This window comes from Merops nubicus, unplaced genomic scaffold, assembly GCF_000691845.1.
Source record: "Merops nubicus isolate BGI_N331 unplaced genomic scaffold, ASM69184v1 scaffold4949, whole genome shotgun sequence".
NCBI classification, from domain to species: domain Eukaryota; kingdom Metazoa; phylum Chordata; class Aves; order Coraciiformes; family Meropidae; genus Merops; species Merops nubicus.
Genome location: NW_008632925.1, coordinates 31,247 through 48,644, shown reverse-complemented (window position 1 = coordinate 48,644; position 17,398 = coordinate 31,247). Strand labels below are relative to the sequence as shown.

Sequence of the window (17,398 nt, the reverse complement as noted above, 5' to 3'; positions counted from 1 at the left end):
GGAAAGAAAGGAAAAGCTTATAGGAATACAGGAACTAGGGTCTAGGCTCGACCACCCTGCAGAAGGCAGAGCTCCCCCTCCTGCAGCTCTCAAGCTGCACAGCACTTCTCCTCAGCCAAATCCAGCTGAATTGTTTGACTTCGCCCAGATGTTGCAAACTGTGTGCAGTTGGCCAGTATCTCCAGATCACCTCTTTTAACCCCACCCCCGACTGAAAGAAGTACATTTGTCATACACAGGAAGCAGCTGTGTTGTCTTTTCAGTGAGGACAATAAAAGCCCCATCGCATGTCGATAAGTCTCTCAAACACACTTGGTGTGCAGGGTGTATACCTGCTGCAGCTTCAGCGACATTTTGTGAAATAGTAAATGAGGACATGTTGTGAATCTGTGACTGCATGAGGCTAGCATCACACAGTTGAAACTGGTATTCCATTTTAAGGAATGAAGAATTTAGTTTACAAGTTACTTTTGTCCATAGGTGTAACCTTGGCAGCAGTTCAGAGTGCATCTCCCTTTTTTATGGGAAGGCATGAAAAGATGGTCTGCAAAACAGGTGGGCTTTCTCTCTAGGCACAGATTCAAGACTCATTTCTCAGCCTCACATAGCAGGTTAGATGCTTTCCCTTCTGCCTTGAGCCATTTTGAGCTCATTCACCTTGCAGCAAGGTCTGCTGAGAGGACTGGGTGTGCTTTGCGGCTTGGTCTGAGGCTAATGACTGTGTGATGTGTGCTGGAGCACTGCAGGAGCAGAAGAATCAGATGAAATGTTCCTCCCTCAGCAGAGAGGACTACATCCTTGTTCCTTTGCAAGAAAAGCAGTAAGAAGAAAAAGCAGTAACTGAATGGCACATAACTTGTTACCCAAGCAATGGTAAACATTTCTCAGCCACACCTGCTGCAGAAAGGCAGGCCCAGGGAGGTTCTTATTCCTGATCATTTCTTCTACATCCCTGAGCTTGACCAGCAGTGTCATGAAGGCACTGGCCTTGCAGGTGCTGCGATCTGCAGTACTGAGTCTTGCCCTCAATCACCATCCATTGCTAGATGGACTGCACCCTGCCTGTGCCTGCCCTAACCACGCTTTTCTTGGGCTGAGCAGAAAACCTAGCTGCCTGGTTGTCATCTCCTACTCTCTGCTGCCTGAAGTCCCCAAGTCCTCAGCAAGCTGACAGACACAAAGGACAGAGCTCCACAGTACTACAGGTTTGCACCCAGGGTTCACCGTAGTCAGTTCCTCTCTGCAGCGTGGGAAGAAAAAGTGGTACTGCATTCTTAAAAAGCACCCTCTAAGCTCACTCTGTCCCCGCTCCACTGAAGGCTGAATGTGTGGGGGCATGCCCACCCCTTTGGTCTTCAGGAAAATCAGCCCCAGTGTCAGCGAAGCTGAAGACAGGAGTTCATTGTAACTGTCCCAGCTGCAGCGCCGTGCACAGAGCACAGCACGGCCCTTCTCTGCCAAAGAAAAGCAGGGGATTGGTATGCTGAGCCTGTATGCTGCTCTGAACGTCAGCCCAGGACAGGGACCGACACGGATTGCACGTGACAGTAACAAAGGTGCACCCTTGCCTTACCAGTAGCTGGTTGGATGAGTAGGAACGCATGAGAATCAGGTTTGGGTTTGCTCATTAGGTATTATCAGACCCTTCAGTCTTCCCCAGCATGAGTGCACTTACCCTCTTACTCTTTCACTGATTCTCCAGGGCCCACACCACACATCTGGAAATCCTTCAACAAGTTCTCTCACTAGGATGTGAATCACTAACTCATTTCACTCCAGGCTGAGCATTAAACATTTCCCTGCCTGGCTTTCAGTTTGCTGTTGGCAAGGATCACATCCCACTAGATCTCAAGGTATTGCCAACAGTCTCACACAGTTTTCCACATTGTTAGAGAAAATGATTCTCTGTCCAAATAGATGTCTGACAGGTCCCTCTTGGCCAAGGTGCTTGACGTATGACGATGGGGCAAGGTGGTGAAGATTCATCTACATTAATTGCAACCATTTACCAGAGGGACTGCTCCAAGGTGTGAGAGTCTAAGAACATTTGGTACCGCTGATGGAAAAGTAGAAATGTCAAAATAATGATTATACAGGATCATGTAAGGTACTTGGAAAAGTGGGCAGGACAGGGCACACCTATGTAAGAAAAACTGAACAAACAGAAAGGGCAGTAAAACTGGTGGGCAAGGAACAGCCATGATTGAAAAAAAGATGTGGCTGAATGGTGAATTCTTTAAATTCAGTTGAGAAGGAGGAGATGGGGCTCTAGACAAGCCGTGGCAGCAAGGTGAGGGAGGGAGCCAGCACGCAAGGCAGGGAGTGCACAGGTCACCTAATTTCACGACTGTGATGCTCAGGCTCATGAAACTGAGCAGGGAGGAAAATCTTCCCTTCTGTGTTCCAAAGCCATGGAGTTTGACAAAAATCCTGTGAAGGATAGTCCCATAAAGTGTGCTGAGTTGTGCTGAGCACTAGAGGACATCTACAGAGCTCTGTCCATGACCAATGAAGTAGAAAACATGCTAATGTTAATAAGACCTCCATGATTAAAAATACCTTCCTCACTTTTGAGGCTGAAGTACTGCAAATGCCTAATTCTCCACACTAGCACAGAAATTGCCCCTTTCCCAGGGAGTGCATATGCATTACAGAGGTGGGGCCAGATAAGAGATTGAAAGCATTGGAAGTTAGGGACTTGGTACACCATTTTTCTAGACCAAAGCAGCAGATTCAGAGGGGTTGTCTGACTCCTCACTCCAAAGCTCAAAGCCTTGGAAAAGCCAACTTGCATAATCTAACATTTGTGGATCTCACTTAAATTTTAGCCTTTTCCTTGCACGACCTTAAAACTGGCTTGGGTCACTTTTATATGGCTTAATAATACGTAAACAACCGCTCTGTTCTTTCTGTAGTACAATCCAATCTGTGGCAGTTATAAAAAAGACACACATGTGCATCTGAGGTCTGTCAAAACTTGGCCTGCGTGCGAGCGGAGGGGCTGCGGGCTGGGCGTTGGGAGGAAACAGTGATGCAGGACCTTAACCATTCCCGCCCGAAGACTTATTTCAGGGTAGCTAATTTAATTGTTTGTTGTTGAGGAAGACAGCTCTCCTTTATTGTTGGAGGGAAACGTTGTGAAGCATGCACAAAGGAAATAATGAAATAATGTAGAGCAGCTGGTGAAAAGCATTTCTCTGGCCCCGTGATGTTTCTTCCCCTCTTGCTTGTTTTCCTGCTCTCCTTACTTTCCTTCTCTCGGCTAAGACTTAAAAATACTTTATAGATCATTGTCATAACATTTACAAACTTTAGTACTTCACACAAGTGCTTTTCTTCATCTGGAAAGTGAGATGAGAAATACGGGAGGTGGCCAAAGTCATTCTGCAAAACAGGGGTAGAACTGGATGTGAAATGTGGAATTAGGACAGAAGCCCCCCCAGATTAACTCCATCTGGGCTGTAGGGCTCTGATGGGGACACTTCTCAAATATTACTGTACTCCACTGCCACTTGTCTACTGTAACAGGGCAAGAGGAGGGAGTTGTGCTTTTAATACTTGTGATTGCTGAAGTCCTCCTGAAGTTGGGCTGGTTTTCATTCCCAGGCCGTACTCACTTTGTGAGAAGCAACAGGGAATTGTACCTTTACTAGAAAACAGGCACTTTTAAATTCCTCGTGCATCAGTTACTGATGCTCAGTTGTGGTATTTCTTATGACAGGATCCTGTTTATCCTCTAATCTTGATTCTGAGTCAAGTTCACACATAAATTACTCCTTGTCCTCAGCTTTTGGATCTTTTAGTTAGGGGCAGAAGACTGAGCTGCTCTGTTTCAAGGCAGAAGATGGCTCTCCTTGGACCAGCTGCAGTTTAGTGGGTTACAGTGGTTTAACTGGGTCAAAACACACAGACTGGGGCTTGTGTTATCACAGAGGAGTAATCTACTCAAACACACTAAGCATCTTTGGATGACACAAGTACTTATTTCATTTTCTCTCTGTGACTCTTTCTAGCTCGTCTTTATTACTACGCAGCCAAGGACTCAAATGAACTGACTCCCTTTGGGCTGCTCTTTGCTCAGGACCTGGGCTGCACCAAGCCCCCGCACAGCTCCACACTCAAGAATGAGAGAGAAAACTCATGTCCAAGTAAAGACCAAGAAATCACTTGCTCTTTACTGTTGTGGGCGAAACAGATTTGGCTAGGGGAATTTAACTTCAAACATTTTATTACCAATTTGGGTTCTGGGAACCAAAGATGACAAACGCATAAACACCTTGGGAAAGCCCCTTCCCTCCCCTTTTCCCATATTCAGCTCACTCCAGCACTTCTCCTCCTGCCTGCCTTGTCTCCACTGCCTAGTTGTCCCAGCAGGTTGCACCGCATCCCCTCGGTGAGGCAAAAGGCAGTGCAGGGAGTTGCAGTCAGGACTGAGTAGCTGCTCTTTGCTACTCCTTGCTTACTTCCCATGTGTGTCCTCTGCTCTGGCAGAAAGAGCAACGCTAATGCTAGTATGCTGAGTCTATTTCACTTAAATTTAGCATACACTCGGACAGCAAATACATATTTATGGTTATTACTGATAGAGCCTGCGTAACTGATAACCTTGCAGGCTGTATGCAGAGAATGCAGGTAAGCCTGTTTGCCTTCCCAGTGTTTTCTTCTCATCTTCCCCTGCTTGGCTGTTTCTTTTCTAGTGCATTACAATTTAGCTGATCGATTTCAGCTGAACCTTTTCACAGAATCACAGAATGTTAGGGGTTGGAAGGGACCTCCGGAGATCATTGAGCAGTGAGTACAGCACTGAGCAGCAGAGACCCCTTCCCCCCAAAATCAACACTAGGCAACAGTACTAGAGGCCAAATCCTAGGATTGCTTTGTTATGACCTTGATAAGTACCATCAAAGATAGAGGGTTTAAGTGATTTTGCACATTGAAGAAGTCCACAGATGGTAAAATAATAATGCCTCACTGCTGAGGAAAGAAGCAAACGTCACCTGCTTCTTACATTAGCAGTCAGTGAATTCTTGTGCAAATATTATATACCTACCATCCTGGCAGCAGGTGAATATTTGTAGATCCTGGGGGACTAATCTAGTATTACTATAAAGTCCTGCTGTGAAACAAAGCAAAAGCATTATTTGACAGAATTTTAAAAAAGCTAGACATATAGGTCTGTAAGATACAGTTGTTTATTCATCTACAGAAGAAGTGTCAGCTGTTTCTTAGAAACCCAAAGCATTTCTGAATAGAGCTTGTAACACTTGCTTGCTGTAGATCAGTCTATGATTTCAGATTTAAAGCAGCAAAAGGGTTTTCAGGCTCTTAAATCTTTCCTGGGTATACAACTAAAGATTAATGGGTTAAATACTAAGGACAGCAATTTCTGTTGCTCTGTAATTAATGAAGTTAATTTGGATTTTTTCCTTGCTTGATTAAGAAAAAAAAAAAAAAGGTAGGTATTGAAATTCATGTACTCAGAGCAATAGGCAGGTTGTAAGAGTCTAACACCACCTTACTATTCTTGCTTCCCCTCTTCCTTGTTTCAGCTAAGCTTCACTTCAGCATAACCAGAGAGGTGGTTGAGGCCTCATCCCTGGGGGTCTTTAAGGCCAGGCTGGATGAGGCTCTGGGCAGCCTGATCTAGTGGGAGGTGTCCCTGCTCATGGCAGAGGGGTTGGAACTGGGTGATCCTTGTGGTCCCTTCCAAACCTGACAGATTCTGATCTGTTTTAGCAGAGGACTTTAGAGCCCTAATGGCTCAATGGTTGGACTTGATGATCTTGAAGGTCCCTTCCAACCTAAAGGATTCTATGATTCTATGATTCTAACTTACAGTATCATAAAACACATTCCAAGTAGGGACAGGGAAGCAGATTTCAGCTCTCTTACCATACTATTTTGTGTTAATTGTTATAGTGAGGACAAACCATCTTCTTGACAGCAGCCTCAAGTCCTCCAGAGCACTGGCTGACGTGGACAGGCTCCTCCCATCTTCCGTGCTGTGACGTACCATGTTACTTGACAAGAAAAGCTCAGGATCCCTTCTTCCACTGATACTCTTCTTTGTGTCATCTCTGTGATTTTTGTAATTCTGGCTCATTTCATTGGCCTTGAAATTATTTAGCTTTGACATGCGCCACAGTAAAAAATGCCTGGCCAGTTTTGACACAGCTAATCACATACAGGCTTTTATCTGGAAGATAAAACAAGTCACTGGACTGTACAATGTAGGTAAAATACTATTTCTGGAATGATGGTTTCCAAGTATTAAATCTAGTCTTAGTTAAGTGTTTTTCTCCATCGCTTTCACTTGCAAGTAGATAATTTGCATAGGTTCTTACCCTGATAAACAACTTAATATTTTAACCCCTGGATTACCTAGTAATTTCACTTTCAGGATAACTGGTTGTAGAAAGCAGAACTACAAAACCGGAGGGAAGTCCAGGTGTCTTATACAGTGGAACTTCGGTGCTAGTCTGCATCTTCAAAACACTTGGGTGTACAAGAAGGCAGATTCATCATTAATGATTCATCAGAATCTAAAGTTAAGCATAAGACATTTAATTAGACTGATTTGTTTCAGGTATTTGTACAGCTGCAAAGAAATCATATTACGAAGAAATACATCTGGAAGTCTTGGCTTCAGCATCGTAGGAGGTTATGAAGAACATACTGGGAACAAACCATTCTTTATCAAATCCATCGTTGGGGGAACACCAGCATATAATGATGGCAGAATTAGGTAATGATAACTAGCAAATGAAAAGTAGCATTTAAGTAAGTCTAATCTAGTTAATTTGTGTCTTATTGGTGTTTTGTTTTGTTTTTGTTTTTTTTTTTTAAAAACAAGTTTTCATAAAGGCAGTGTAGGGGCAGAAAAAAAAAATACTCATTGGTGCAGAATTAACTCTGACAGATCTGGAAATAGGGTGTAAGAGTCCTGAACTTCAATAGATTGCCTTCCTAGCAGAATGTTTTCAGAAGCCTAGCCACCACTAGTGTATGAGTAAGTATAAAGTTAAGTCAGTTTGATCTGAGGGGTAGTACAAAGCATGCTAGCACAGAGCAGCTTTCCCACGTCCCCAGCTCAAAAAAAAACCCCAACCAACCAGTTTTCTGCAAACAACAACAAAATTTAAGAGTTGGAAATGCAGAATTATGGAGCAAACTTAAATCAAGTAATCAGTCTGAAGTTTGTTCAGAGCGTGAATCATTCCCATCTGAAATAACCGTATCCTATCTTCTTTCAAATACGTCTAATAAATGCTACAGTTTTAAGGAAAAAAAACAACCAAGTGAAGTATTTTCACTTACTTTATTCCCTTATCCATGAACAGTAGCTAGCCAGAGGAAGAATAGTAACACCCATTTCTACCCCTTCTTCCCAGCTTAAGGACATACTTTGGCATTTGGAAGCATTTAGGATAAGAAGTCACCATGTTTATTTGTTCCCTCATACTTGCCTTTGGGTTTTCAGATGTGGTGACATCCTCCTTGCTGTCAACGGCAGGAACACATCGGGAATGATGCATGCCTGCTTGGCAAGGATGCTCAAAGAACTGAAAGGAAAAATTACTCTCACAATTGTGTCCTGGCCTGGCACTTTTTTATAAAACAAGTCTTCATGGAAAGTATGACTAGTAATTTGACACAGAAGAAACCCGGGAACCTCGGTCTGTGCTTTTTTGGGGGGTCAGGTATGTGTTTATAAAGAAAAGGTTTGTGAAATTTCAGCCTACATGTGAAGAGAAGTCAAGCTTAGCCAAAGCAGGGACACTTGTCAGAAAATCACTTCAGAGTGGTTTAAGCTACAGACTTAAGTCTTTCCTTCCTTGTGTTCTTAAGATTTTTTTGTTGTTTCATCTGTTTTTTTTTTTTATATATGTATATATTTAATGCATTATAATAATTACATTTAAGAAGCAGCAGCTCCTGCTCACCCACTTTATTTTGATTTACAAAAGGAAATCCTTAAATAACCTATGAAAAAATTCCTTGCAATTTTTCTAGTTGCAAAAATCAGGTGAAGGTTTTTATCCAACACCTTAACAGCACTTTGTTTATGTGTACCTTTTCATGGTCAGCATAAAGCTGGTATTTTCAAGACTTTCAAGTACTGTTTGTTAGTCTGTAAAACTGTGAATTATATTTCTAAAATAATTAAAAAATAACTGTAACTGTGTACTTGTACAAACATTATTTTCATCCAAAACCAAACAACCTAGTTTCCCTGGTTTCAATTAATACCGCTAAATCTAGGATTTTTATATAGAATTTTTGTTTTTAAGGAACTACACTGCACACTCTGCTAAATACCATCAAGTCTTCTGAACAGCACCCTGACAGAGCAGCACAATTTTTGCAGGACCACCCTGCCAATCACACTTGAGTCTTTTCTGGATGGAGTAATTCTGAAAGTGATGATGGCCATATTTCTTAAACTAGGTCTTTGACTTTCTTTGCAGATTACTCATGTTCCAAAGTCTTATTTTTTCCTCACAAGCTAGCAATGGGAAGAGGATATGTTTGTTAATCTCTGTCATGTTAAGGACAGCTGTTCCCCTAGAACAAAGGCTAAAATGAACTTTCTCTTAAGCCACTGAAAAGCAGCAGGGATGATTATCCAGCTTAATTCATCCTTATGCACCCACACGAACCAGACATAATTACCAAGGGTATGATGACCACACTGTGTTCCATCAGACTAAGAACAATCAGCACCTTTCCCAGTTGCTCTAATTTATTTTTTTGTTTCACCTTGGTCCTTGAACAATCTGCAGCTCCTGCATGTCCTTGTAGTAAAGGATGACCTTTTCAAATATGAACTCCAAAAGCTACACTAAACCTACACTGTTCCAGATGTTCATGTATAATGAAGTGAATGCACGCTGTTTTTAAAGTCAGTAAAACAATGACCTTCCCATTGGCTTTAGAAAGAAGGAGATAATTTAATGCAAATAACTTAAGCCCTCCATATATTGTAAGAGCATAAGCCTCTAGCTGTAAGATATTTTTTTTCATTGTTTCTTAAAAGAAAGTCAGTCCAGGAATCTTAACATGAAAAATTTGTTCTTTTATTTTCAAAAAAAAACCAAAGTAACCCTTGATTTCAAACTAACAGAACAAGATTAAGAGCAAATTATTTTAATACCCAGAAAAATAACAAGATTTATAGTAATCTATCTCTGGCACTAATATATATGCAAGTAGGCAAAAATCACACAAGCCTATTCCACAGGGGCAGCTTCAGTGTTTTCCTGTTCAGGAGCAGGTTCACCGCTGGCTTCTTTTCCTTCTTTGCTTCTTTTGGATTTTTTGTGTTTGTGCCTTCTGTGGCTGTCCCCTTCTTCACTGTCGTGACGCCGCCTGCTGTTACTAAATAAAGAGAGAAAAAATACCTCAAACGACTGCATGACACTTCAGGCCCTGTTTAATTACACAGTACCAAAAAAACTGCCTTTGTATTTGAAAACTGGCACCCACGCCTGTTCCAACCCATACAGTATATGGATTTCAGCACCAAAATGAACTTTTCATGGAATGGTACATACATTCACCCATCCTGTACTTTTTGTTGGGAAATTGTAATGATTTTTCACATTTGTAACCCATATTCTAATAGCAATACCTTTAATAGCAGCATGTGATGTCCCTACCGGCATCCCTTAATGGTTTAACATTCTTATTGACCCCATTCCCTGGATTTAACCTTTATTTCTAAGTTAAAAAGGATCAAGTTGAGCCACTTCCACCAAGTGATTATGAGGTTTATTTTACTTGCTAAGAATAACTGTTGAGTTCTTATGTTAATGTTGCTGAATGGCAGCTTCACTCCACCTCTTTCAGACCCACCATTTTTACTCTTTCCTGAAATTCATAATTTCTGTTCATTAGCTAAGACTGTCACATAGATCATTCAATATGAAGTTAACTGGGGCAAACATGGTTTTTTGTCTGTCCACGTTTTATCAGGTCAGACTTGTTCCAAGTAGCACATCCAAGTGTTTACAGTCTCTCCACAAAACTCTGGTTTGTTTGGGGTTCTTTCAAAAGTTTACTTAATTTTTTTAAACTTTCGTATCCTATTAAAAAAAAAAAATCAAACCTTCGAGATGACTTGTGTCTAGTCTCTTCTTTCTCTCTGTGTCTCCTGTCTCTGTGTCTGTCTTCTTTCTCTCTACTTGTTCTATGGCGGTCATAGCCTCTTTCTGCATAGTCTCTGTATCTGTAGCGTTCTTCATCACTGATTAAGAAAAGATATTTTCAGGACAGTAACACCAAGTAGTATATATATTAAGAAACTAAATCCTTACACCTTCTCAAGATAACTGACAGAAAAAGCTTAATATTGCTCCTGGGTTTCTAAATGAGATCCGTATAACTTATGCTAAAAGGACGTTAAAACTCTTCACCTTGCACGCTAGACTTCTGTGATTAATGCAATTTTGAAAGGGGATTGCTCAATAAAAATGGAAGGAAAAAAATACTACAACAGTGTCACATTGAGTTTATACAGTAGTTATCAAACAATTAGTTTAAACTTGTATCTATCTGCAAATGAGGTAGAATCCTATTTTCAGATCAGTTTGTGTAACGCTCAACACTTATCAGCTCACTTTTTGACTATGATATAATTTGGGTAAATTAAATTTTGGTACAGTTCTATTTCCTTACACCAGCTTCAAGAAAGGAAAAGCTAAAGTGCAAAGAGACTGACAGTAAAATATACTCAATGTGTGGGGTTGCTTTTCAATGTAATTTCTTCCATCCAGTGGCAGTGCTGTCTCTGCTTCCACCCCTCTCTTGGACAACCCCTAGTGCTGTCTTGCCACAATGCTGGTGAAAACCTCTAAATATTACAGGCTATAAAATAATTTAGAGGCTTTACCCAAGAATGTTTTTTCATATTCTGACTTGATGAAGGGCATATCTAAGATTTTAGTGAAATTTTAAAAAAAGAGGAGAGCAGTATCTATTTATCCAACATCACTCAAATGCTACATTAACATAGCTTAAAAAGGCATGCCCATTTTATCAATTCAATCAATTTTTTTTAAAAAAAAATCAAACTTTTTCTCTACCAAGAAAATTTTACCCAGATATAGTGTCCAGCATAATTTAACAATGACCCTTCAATACAAATTAACTTACTGTAACTATTTATAAATCATTGAAGTCTTTGTAACTGTAGTTCAGAACAGCTCTATCAAGTCCTAAAGAAAGGCACAATGTGACCAGATCTTCTGAGGCAGTACTTAAAACAGGTAACAATTTAGATACTACTAAGCTGACAAAAGCCAAGCCTTTCATGCTTTCCAGTTTACAGAGTCTCTTTCTGAGGTCCCTGACAGCAGCAGAACAGATCACACACAGAGAACAGCTCAGGCCTAAAGAGATTTCTTGTGTCCTGGAGCAGGGAGAACTTAGATCAATCCTATCTGCCATAACTTGAATCCTGTGGCCATCTCCCAAGTGAAGACATTACACTAGGGATTATTACAGCTATGCATGAAAACTCAGAGCAAGAAAGAGCAGTGCCTGAAGCAACAGCACTAGTCTTTCTATGAAACTCTGTATGATTCTATCATGAAGCAAATTTCAAAAATTAGCCATTTAAGACACTGTAAAGAAGCATCAAACAGCCTGCAAAAAATCCTGTTTTTAATAAAGGACATTAAAAACATTCACACATCAGTATCAGGGAAACAACAGCTATTTTTAAAGAACCCCAGGTTATGATTTGTCACCAAGTAATATGGCTGCATTGGTTACTGCCTGTATTGTTAGAAGATCTTAACAATGCAACTATAACTACAGATCTGAAAGCAAGCTGATTAAATCCTGTGAAGTACATTTGTGACAGAGCACAAAATAGTTGAGGTTGGAAGGCATGACTGGAGGTAATCTAATTCAAATCCTTGCTCAAGCAGGGTCACCAGTTGCCCAGGACCATACATCCAGATGGCTTTTGGATATCTTTAAGGATGGGGACTCTATTAACTCTCCGGCCAACCTGTGCCCATGCTCAGTCACCCTCACAGGCATCCTATGCCATTATCATTGCTCTTAACTACTGTCCTCCTCTTAAAACAAAAACAACACTCAACTGCACTAAACACGTTTTTTAAAAAGACTACATTAAATCTAACATGTCTGTCCCCCAAAAAAATCCTACAACAGAGTCATACCAACTTATAAAAAATGAAGGCAGTATAGCCACAGGACATGTACTCTGATCATACTACACCACTGCCAGCTTAAGGCACCCCAGGTTATATTCCAGGTTGTGAAAAGAGATTCACTTGCTCCACTGAGATGTCCAAAATCCAAACAGGTAAACTAAAGCAGTTGGGGGTGAGGGGAAGGGAGAAAATAAATGCCAAATTTACAATGTTGAAACCTCAAGTCAACAGGCCTTTAGCCTATTTGTATCTGTATCTATCATATTCTATTGTTTTGCCCTCAAGTTTCTACTCTACTATCAGGGGAAGGAGGGAACTATAAATGAGACATTTACAATCCAAGTCCCTTTTTTCACTAAGCATTTCTTCTCATGAGAAACTAACTCAAGGCTTCAGGGAAAGGGCTAAACCAAACAATTAGAAGACTTTTCTTACCAATTATCATATAAAAACACAGGTTGATATCAATTGCTAGTTTCTAAGACTAGCCTAGCCTGAAAAGATGAGCTTGAAGTGCTGGGGTTAAACCCCCAGCCCTGAATGAGAGTTGGCATATGGATGATGCCCACAGCCAGGATCTTCCTGACTGATTTTTCACCCAGGGTCTGGCCAGCCTTCGGTGGGAACTGATTAGGAGACCACCACCAGCTGCCCCCACCTTCCACACTAACTTGGAGGCGGGGCAAGAGGCCACCTCTATAAAAGCTGACTCTGCTTGTGGTGGGGTTGGGAGGCTTGGCTACATAGTGTGTGTGCTGTGTGGGGATTCTGGTTATGGGAAGGGCTCCCCAGCTCTTCATAGCAAGCGGATCTCCCAGGATGCTGGGACAAGATGATGAGTCTCTCTCTGGGGAACTACTGTATAACCAGACTCCTCATCGTTCTGGTTCCATCTACCATGGCATGGTTCTGGAGTCAGCTTGCTCCCTTCTTCACACAATGTGCTGTGGGTGAGTGCATGAACTTATTCCTTCCTCCAGTGGTTTTGCCTTGGATCTCTGGCATGTGATTTAAGAGCAGGGGGAGGACTTTGGCTGTTGATCTGCCCGTTAAAGATAGTATTCTTCCTAGTTGGGCAAAGGGTCAGTAGGAGAGAGCCTAGTTTATATAGCAGATAGTTGTGCAGTTCAACTTGACCTATGTTTCAAGTGTGTCCTGGTGTGTAACAAAGCAGCACCATAAAGACAGTATGTATCTGGTTAAGCCTAGTTATAAAGCGCAAGTTTAGAATATACACATATATAAAAAAAAGTCAAAAATCAAATTAGAAATTAGGTTCTGAAATCTACCAGAGTTTATAATCAAATGTAAAGTCTGATTTGAACAACCACTGAAAACTTTTGTTGTAGAAACACACCTTTGAAGTGCTGCTAGTTATCACATTTTTGCAGGTTTGCAGGGATAGAAAAGTTCAAAAGATAAAAAAAAAAAAACAACAGTTCAACTATAGTTTACTAGGATATCAATTCTTAGAACTTATATTTTAATCATCAGTATCTAATTAAGAAGTTAAAATTTGAAAGTCTAACACTGCCTTCTCACAAGCTTGCCATAAGAAATTAGATGGCTACTTGTAGACTTAAGGCTTTGTGTCAAAGCTAAGATCCAAAGCCTTTAACACGCATCTGCAGTCTGCATTTGCTCTGTTACAGAACTATTTTAAAGTACTCTAGAAAAGGTTAAAAACATTATTGAAACTCTTTTTAAAACCTTATTTTTGCAAACTACTAAAGAATCATGATACCTTGTACGTGTGTCTGAAAATAAACAGCCATTTGATAAGTAAAGCAAAAGGCCAGTTTGCAAAGTCCAGTATGTTGAAAGCTTTCAGGAACAAATGCCATGAACCCAATTTATACCAGTGATCTCTTCCCCATTTTGTATCTGGGCTTACACTACAGTTATCAAAGCCTTCCAGGGACACCCTTGAGAGACTATAACCTTTGACCTGTGGAAGAGGACCCCTAGTTTGTCTGTGCCCTCCTAGCAAGGAAGCCCAAAGCTAGTCCAAGCCATAAAATCTTCTTTCTCTACACCTTTTCACTTTTTCAAAACAAACTACAAGCTATTAATTTCCCAGATCAGGACAACTCCCTTTGGTAGTGCTGTGCAGCTTCAGATACCCATATTCAAAAACTTTCCCATGTACTCAAAAACCCTTCAACACAGAATCACTGAAGGATTTAGGCTGGAAGGGACTTTGTGGAGACCACTTGGGCAAACTCCACTTGTTCAGGGTCTTGTTTAGACAAATTTTGAATACATCCAAGGCTGGAGATTCCACAAACTGCCTTCCTACCTGATCACTCTTTGTGATTATTCCCTCCCTCCACACCCCAACTGGAATTTCCCTTGCTGTGATTTTTAACTATTGCCTCTTGTCCTTGTTCTGTGCACCCTTAAGAAGAGCCCAGATCTATTTCTCTGTAACCACCTATTAGGTAGTTCAAAATAGCCTTTAAGAATCCTTCTTATCCCTCTCCTTTCAAGCTAAATAAACTCCATCCCCTTAGTCCCGCTAATCACCTTGTCACTCCTCCCTCCACTAGATTCTCCAATCTGTCTGTCTTCTTTTCACATTGAGGGTCCCAAAACTAGGCATAGTGCTTTGCACGTTCTATTAAGTGACAGACAAGAGGGGAATAACAGCATTGTCCACCTGCAGACTACACTGTAATGAAGCTCAACCTGTTTTGACCTTCATCATACACCAAGTGCCCAGTTCCATTCCATTTGTTGTCCATTAGGACAACAAGCTGTTTCCTGTAGGGTTGCTTTCTAGCTAGACAGACTTTCCTCAGCTCTGCTAAAATGAGATTATTGGGTTCCAGAATGTTAGAAATACAGTTGCTGAGTTTTGGTTTTGTTTTTCAAATTGCTGAGGAAGAACCACAAATTGGTACGGTATCAATCAAATTCCAAAGTTTACATTTTTAGTGGTAACTATATGACTCAAAACTCTCATCACAAGAAAACAGTCTTGGCAGAAGGGACAACACTCCAAAAAGAATGGCACCTTCTCAAGGGGCAGAGTGAGATGTATTACAAAAATGCCAAATTTCATTTGAGGATAGCAGGGTACAGGTAAAACAGAATATAAAGACAGCTGAAGGTTCATTTTTAAACCACACTTTGGTTATGCCAATAGAATAAAAATAATTCCCATTTTCTCATAATTTTAAGAAATACTGTAGCACAAATACAGGATATTTATCTGGAAAAAAAATGCTAAAAACACTGAAAGCAGTAAAAGCTAAAGATGATGCTTAATCCAAATCCCACCGCAGTATCACTTGATCAAAGTTTAAACAAAGGGAATTTAAATATTGGCAATGAATCTCTGCTGTGTCTAAAATAGTTCATATTCTCTTCCTCAGAGTTTGTTTCATTTTAAGAGCATAGAATTGAAAATAAACCTGAAAAAACATTGTCTGCATGTTCTGCCTTAAGCCTCTCCCATCATCTCTGCGACTCCCAAACTAACTTATTCTAGTTAAGGGCCTCCAGTTTTCTTGCACAGCCATGTGGCAACAGCTTTGCTACAGATGGTGGATAATTTAGTCACATAAAAAAAGTTGAGGCCTGCTCTTCCCCCTTCTTTACCGATAACTCTGGCAGCAGCACAGAGATTTCTCGAGGCCTGGAAGCTATTAAGGTTCATTTCAAGCACCCTTGAATGACCAGGCTTCTTTCTGGCCTTCAATCAAGCTGTCTGAGAAACAGATGTTTAGATTGGTCTTGAGTTCTCAGAAACTGACCCTGGAACATAGCACATGCACACGGGAGAGGATGACGCCACATCAGCATACATGAAAAAATCCCTCATCTTGCACCCACTTTGGGTCTTCAGCTAACAGTCATCATGCAAAAAATGTCATCTCTCAACTGAAGTAATGTTGACTCCATGTGCTCTCATTCCCCACAGTGTAGAACCACTGGTAGAAACAATCTAACAGCTAACGTACATATTCTGCAAAAATTGAAACTTCACAAAAAAAACACTGAGAAAAATGCCAGGATGTGTACGCCCAAATATTTAGCCAATAACAAGCAAAATAAATTTCAATAAATCTGGAAAGCCAATAGACCTCTACTCCACGGAGTCACAGTGAGCTCAACATTAAATGCTTTGTGCTTGTGCATATGAACCACAGAACAGTTGCAGCTTTTTTCTTTTTTTAAAGCAGTTAGAGAGTTGAAAGCCAAATAAAGTTATCTGCTCTTATTTTCATCATCTGCCTGAAAATGAAAAGAAGTTCCTGACCTCGAAATAATAGTTTTAAAGAAGATAGGATAGATTACTATCCAGCCAGTGCCAATGGCCAACCTAACCGTTCTAGGAACTAATAACACTATTAAGGCCAATTCAGTGCTAAGAACAACGTGGTGCAACATTTGCCAAGTATGATTAATTTAGTACTTCTATAGATTTTTCTAGAACTAATTATGTTAAAGAGAGCTGGATACCTCACTGATACACAGGGCTTAAATCACACCTTTATCCCGTAAAGCAGTTTGGATGTATGCTGTCATTTTTACACTTCTGTTTTACATTTAGAAATTTAATTGTAGTTTCTAAGAGAAAAGAGGGAAAGGGGAGGAAGGCACACCCTCTAGTGCTCTGGAATATATGCTGAACTTTAATGCTGAAGTAGATAATTAACACAGACAGGGGTTTTGAGCAGGCTGCAGCATGCTTACGACGTTTCACTGACCTGTTGAAGACGCTCGGAGTTGGACTGTGGTCTCGGTCCCTCTCCCTGTCCCTGGTACGCTCCCGGTCCCGCTCCCGGTCCCGCTCGCGGTCCCGCTCCCGATCTCGGGATCGCTCTCTCTCACGCTCCCTATCCTTCTCCCTCCGTGCATAGTAATCCCACTGTTTGCTGGTGTCCATAAGGCTAGACCATGAAGGAGCAGAACCTGCAAGGTGTGGAAAGGTGACTAAAGAAAAAGATGTGCGAGTTAGAAAGAACAAAATCGGATACCACAGGAAAAGCGTACTACTACTTAGGCCTGAAAACACAGGCGTTTGTCAGCCTCCTCCAATGACACTTTTCAATCTTCCCCTTTCACAAAAGCTAGTGCTAAGCAAACGCTGCATTTTTTCTGTGATGCTAATAAAGATCTCTAGCAGCCATTTAAATACTCATTATGAAGATGTGCAGAAATGGGATACATGCCATGAAGACTGTCTAAATCTTCGGGGGGGGGGG

General features: G+C 41.0%; 2 protein-coding genes across 3 annotated transcripts in view; one reads left to right on the top strand and one right to left on the bottom strand.

Moving 5' to 3' along the window:
* The window catches only part of LNX1 (ligand of numb-protein X 1, E3 ubiquitin protein ligase), a 65,009-nt gene extending 56,825 nt beyond the window's left edge, over positions 1-8,184 (top strand). For both annotated transcript variants that reach the window (XM_008948051.1, XM_008948052.1), the window contains exons 9-10: positions 6,587-6,745; positions 7,481-8,184. In XM_008948051.1, coding sequence (XP_008946299.1) covers positions 6,587-6,745; positions 7,481-7,616 — 295 coding nt within the window. In that variant the 3' untranslated portion in view covers positions 7,617-8,184. The remainder of the gene's footprint in view (positions 1-6,586; positions 6,746-7,480) is intronic.
* An 871-nt stretch (positions 8,185-9,055) lies between these two features.
* FIP1L1 (factor interacting with PAPOLA and CPSF1) overlaps positions 9,056-17,398 on the bottom strand; it is a gene marked incomplete at its 5' end in the record, with an annotated part of 39,260 nt that continues 30,917 nt past the window's right edge. The window contains 3 exons of the mRNA XM_008948053.1: positions 9,056-9,378; positions 10,109-10,246; positions 16,901-17,126. Coding sequence (XP_008946301.1) covers positions 9,231-9,378; positions 10,109-10,246; positions 16,901-17,126 — 512 coding nt within the window. The remainder of the gene's footprint in view (positions 9,379-10,108; positions 10,247-16,900; positions 17,127-17,398) is intronic.